General features: G+C 37.5%; 1 protein-coding gene across 1 annotated transcript in view; it reads right to left on the reverse strand.

The window, feature by feature from the left end:
• DCDC5 (doublecortin domain containing 5) overlaps window positions 1-5,570 on the reverse strand; it is a 129,688-nt gene that overhangs the window by 62,602 nt on the left and 61,516 nt on the right. The window contains exon 8 of the mRNA XM_006883723.1: window positions 2,843-2,936. Within this exon, the coding sequence (XP_006883785.1) occupies window positions 2,843-2,936 (94 nt within the window). The remainder of the gene's footprint in view (window positions 1-2,842; window positions 2,937-5,570) is intronic.

Below are 5,570 nucleotides of genomic sequence, written 5' to 3' on the forward strand. Positions count from 1 at the left end.
TTCTGATTAATCTTCTTTGTCAGTGTGTCCTTTGCCATTCCCTATCACTCCTCCCTGAGAGAGACTTCACCCTGAGTCATAAGGAAAAGGGGATGGTGTATTCTCTTAGCTACTTCCTGCGGAAAAGGGACGCTGTGAGTTTCAGGGTGAAGATCTTCTCTCACTACTCTAAAGGGCCCCTTTGGCAGTAGGAAACACATAGACTATTATAATAATAACTATTGATATTTTGTTCTCATATAAACACCTTTATAAATACACATATTTTCTTTTTACATTTTTTTCATATTTCATTTACAAAGCTAAAGGCATAAAAAACTACTGGAGGGTTACTTATTAATAGTTCCCAATCAACAGCAATGAGAAAGAGAGATTATCGAGTCAGTTACTGATGGAGAAGGAGGAGGAGGAGAGGAAAAGGAGGAGGAGGAGGAGGAAGAAGAGGAGGAGGAGGAGGAAGAGAAATTATTTTTTATCTTAACAATATTTAATAGCCTTTTTCTGATATTTTAAGGATTTCTACTATTTATTACTAGAGAACTTCTATTTTACTAATTCCTAGTAGTTAAACATGTAGGGTTTTTATCAGATTTTCCCTATTATGAGCAAAATAGCATTGAATAATCCTATCAATAAAGCTTTGTGTATATACCCAATGAATCCTTTAGGACAAACCCTAAGGTGTGGACTCACGGGGAAAAGGATGTGGTACTTTTAAAAGATTATGATATGTCATATCAAAATGTTTTCTGAGAAAGGTTATTTTATTTTGGTTGTTCTGTTTTATACTTCTGCCAATAGTGAATAAAATAATGCTTTCCCCAAATTTATTTTCCATCAGAACCCTCTATCTAACATAAGCAACTTAATAATGGAAAAAATGGGACTTTATATTTTAATTTGTATTTCTTTGAATATAAAGGAGATTTTTTTTTAGCTTTTACTTTTTTAAAAAATTGTAAACATACTTTATAGTAGAAAAGGATGCTTATTCTAATTCAAGTAAAATGGACGGAAAAAAACACAAACACAACAAAACCAACCAAATACAAAAGCTTCAATTTGACGGAATTTAAATCAGTATGTAAGTTCCAACTAGTTAGAGCATAACTCAAGGAACTTTATAATTAATAATACCAACCTTATCAAGAGGTTGGAGCCCTTGTAGCCTAGTAGTTAAGGAATTGTGCTACTAACCCAAAGTTAGGTAGTTCAAATCCACCTGTTGCTTAGTGGAAGACAGAAGCACAGTCTCCTTCTGTGCAATTTACAGCCTCTGAAAACCTATTGGAGAATCACTGATGGTCAGTTTCCACTTGACAACAATGAAGAAGAGAGTTTACAAAGACAATTATTGATACTGAATAAGAAAAGTCCACAAGCTGGTTGTGAGAGAAGAATGGGCATATTTTCCCATGTGATTAACTGCTGCCCTCTGAAAACTCACTAGAGGGTCAGCTTTGACTAGTTTTGATTTGATGACATATACCACCACCACCACCACCAACAACAAGAACCAATTTAATGAGTTAGACAGTAAGAGTTATTCTTAAAAATCTATAAAACAAAAAAAGCCTATGTTTCTAAGAAACAAAGAGGGTCTTATAACATTAATATCATACACTTTGTTTTTATTATTTTATAATATTTTCTCATAAACCGATTGTTTCACAAAATAAAAATAAGACAACAGCAGAGAAAAAGAACCTTGAAAGGTCCTATAAGTTGCTTTTAGATTAAAATTATTTTTTATAAAGTGAAAAACTCAGAAGAATATATCCACATTTATCTTTTCATGAAACTGGTTACATTTGTGTCCAACACAAACTAAATTTGTGTCTGAATGAAGTTTTTATCTCGGGGTGTTCTGTATTGGGGAGTTACCTGACAGAGAAGAATGCAGTTATATATACTGTGGCGGCTAGGATTAATTTTTAGTCCCTGCTAATAATCAGGCTGAAAGATTTAATTATTTTTTTATATTTGTCCAGATTGCTTTGTTCCAATTTTGGATTCAAGCTCTGCAAAACAAGTTACCTCATTACTATTAAAAAAACGTGAAATAAAAACCAAATGTTACTTGGAGACAATGTATTATGTTCCGCAAGAAGATGATAAATACTGTAGAGGATACCAAAATTAAGTGCAGAGCAGGGACTTGCCTAAACTTTTCTCACCTCCTCAGAATAAAAACACGTATCCTTGTCTTAGTGGTTTTGGTTATAAGTAACTGAACATGACAGGCAAACATGAACAATAATAATAATAATAATAAAAATAGCTCCTAATTCTTCACACAAAACTTGCATAGAAACCAGAATTCTCTGAAGCCTAACATTGTGTTTTGATGCTATCAGTATTGCAAAAGTGAATTTGAAATGAGCCTTTTAGAAGAATGGGCCTTTCAGAACCAACAAGTTCACACCTTCTAAGAAGGCTTCCTTGACCATCATCCTCTCTTTAGTGACCAAGAAGGATGACTTAGATTTGCTCCTACTCATCAAATAAAACATTTGTGAATCTGTAACTTAACTGCACTCAGTGTTAGAATTATAGGTTCCATGAATGTTGGGGAACAATTTGCCATGCTCACCACTGGATTTCAGCAAACAGCATATTGTCTGGCATGCAGCAAGCCCACAATCACCATCTGCTGGGTTAACCTAAATTAAGAACTGTATGAACATGTTCACTTTGAAATCCGAGCAGACTAATGTGAAGGTTTTAGCAATGACATTCAAGATAGGATGCTTTTCTTTCTTCTCAGGAAGAAAACATGGAGTTTTTCTTAAAATTAAATAAACATACAGCAATGATTATTCTTTAACCTATATATGCTTACCTGGACAATAACTGGAAATCCCTCAACTTCATTTCCAGCCTTGTTCATAGACACAGCCAGCACAAGGTCTGGGTTACTCAGCAGGTGAAAAGTCCTTGGAAACACAGAATGAGCCACATTACAAGGTAGCGTGACCAGATTATATGGCTTTCTGTGCATTTAGCAATACATTGGCTCTAGGTTCCATATTCACCCTACAAAATATGGTCTGTGATAATGAATGTGAATCCTTTGAGCATTCCTTCTCTACAGTGAGCACAGTGTTAAGCTTTCACAGTAGAAAGTTCTAGAGGAACAGTGCAGGGGGAATGTGCTTTCTGGCTTTTTCAGCTGTTGTGGGTGAAGATATTCAGTAAGATGCTGCTCTATCTAGTTAGATACCCAGAATACACAGTTCTTCCACATCTTTGTAGCTCTAGTGCAGCCTGGTCTTGATGTGGATATGATGAGCTCCAGTCCTCTTGAAGTCCCTTTTTCTCTGAACATCTATATTCAACCATGAACTGGCAGCCATGTACATGTTTTAGAGGGCTCTTACTACTTCCCAGTGACCACAGAACATCTCTGGTTTGGGAAGACAAACAAATTTATCTGCCACCCAGGAAGACTTTTTTCTATTGAAATTTGAACTCAACTATTGCTGAAGGAATCCCAACTCTTAATTTGTCCTTCTATGGATAAACTCTTTCCACCCAGATTGCCAAATTTAGTTACCTTGTGTTTAATAGTCACGCCTTTCCCATAATTTAATAATTCTTTACATTAAACACTCCCAGTTAAAATCACTAAATGGTTTCTGTTTCCTGATTGTATCCAGGTTAATTATTCCTGTGATAATGAAAAGCTTGCTAGCAGAGATACTGAGAGCATGGGTCCTGAACCCACACTGTACAGCTTTGAGTCTTGAATCCACTTCTCACAATTCTACTTAATAACTCTGTGTCTCAGCTTCCTCATCTGTAAGACAGGATGTTTTCCCTTTTTTAGAAAATTATTTTTTTTTCTTTCTCTGTTTTTGTAATGACCTTTTGCTTTATTCATGAGTGATATCAAGGATATCATCCTACAACTTATTTGGTGTTCGATCATTGGTGTTCAATGCCTCAAACCTATTCTTTAAGATGATGTTGAAATTCAGACGGAATTAATTCAAGATCATATCTTGGTTCTTGTGGACTTATTTTCATTTTCTTCAGCCTCAGTTTGAACTTGCATATGAGTAATTGACGATTTGACCCACAGTCTGCCCCAGCCTAGTTTTCACTGCCGATATTGAACTTCTCCAATAATTTCTTCCATAAACGTAGTTAATTTGATTCCTATGCAGCCCATCATGTGAGATCGATGTGTAAGGTTGTCGTGTCTGTTTTTTAAAAAACCTATTTGTAATGAATAGATCATCTTAAATACAAAATTCAATCATTCTACTTCCAGCCTCATTTCTAAATTCTCATTTCCAAGCCCATATTTTCCAAATACTATTCCTTCTTCAATTTTTCCTACTTTTACATTCCAGTCACCAATTATCATTAATGCATCTTCATTGCATGTTCAGTCAATTTTGGACTGCAAGATTTGGCAAAAATTCTCAAGTTCTTCCTCTTTGGATCTAGATGTAGGACCATATATTTTAATAATAGTCATGTTCATGGGTCTTCCTTGTATGCATACTGATATTATCCTATCACTCACAGCATTGCATTTCTGGATAGAACTTGAAATTGACTTTTTTACTATGAATGCAGCACCATTCTTGTTCTGTTTTTCATGCCCTGCATAGTATACCATATGATTATCTGATTAAAAGTGGCCAAAGCTGGTCCATCTTATCTCACTAATCCCTCATATATTGATGTTCATGCATTCCATGTCATTTTTAACAATTTCCAGTTTTCCAATATCCAAGCTGCATACAACATTCAACATACAATATTCAAGGTTGTATCCTGTCTCCATACCTATTCAATCTGTATGCTGAGCAAACTATCCAAGAAGCTGGACTCTGTGAAGAGGAATGTGGCATCAGGCTTGGAGGGAGACTCACCAATAACCTGCCTTATGTAGATGACACAACCTTGCTTGCTAAAAGTGAGAAGGACTTGAAAGACTTGTTGCAGAAGATCAAGGAATGCAGCCTTTGACATGCATTGCATCTCGTGCCAAGAAAATAAAAGATTCTTACTACTGGTTAAGATAGGCAGTGCCAAGGAGATCTAAGATGGTGGCGGAGGCAGAGACAGTGTGGTGAGCTGTGGGAGCAGTGAACCACTTAAAGCAGGGTCATAATGGCCTTCCACAGACTTCAGCTTATTGATAATTGAAAACTTAAACAGTTGATGACTGGCCCTCAGTGAAGATCGAGGCTCAACAACAGGAATTCAAGGATTCCCAAGGCGAAATGGGTGAGTCTTGTGGCTACCAACCCCCCCACACACACACACACAGAGCCCGTGCCGCCGCACAGCCGCTGCAACTCCATCAGGCTTCCACAGCTGGAATCAATGGATTCCCTCACCCAGAATGGATGCTGGACACCGGTCCTCCTCAGGACTGGTACAGCAAAGCCACCACACTGCCGCAAGGTGGACTTGTTCTGGAGAGAATTCTTGGAGCCAAGATGGCAGCTGTGGGGGAAGCGGGCACCAGCCAGCCACCCGCACAAGAGGGGCCGCGCACCTGCTGAGCTCCCATGTGGCGGGGTGGGGGGGCGCACCCCCAATGACTGCCC

The sequence above is a fragment of the Elephantulus edwardii genome, unplaced genomic scaffold (genome assembly GCF_000299155.1).
Source record: "Elephantulus edwardii isolate Elephantulus edwardi_28Jun2011 unplaced genomic scaffold, EleEdw1.0 scaffold00029, whole genome shotgun sequence".
NCBI classification, from domain to species: Eukaryota; Metazoa; Chordata; class Mammalia; order Macroscelidea; family Macroscelididae; genus Elephantulus; species Elephantulus edwardii.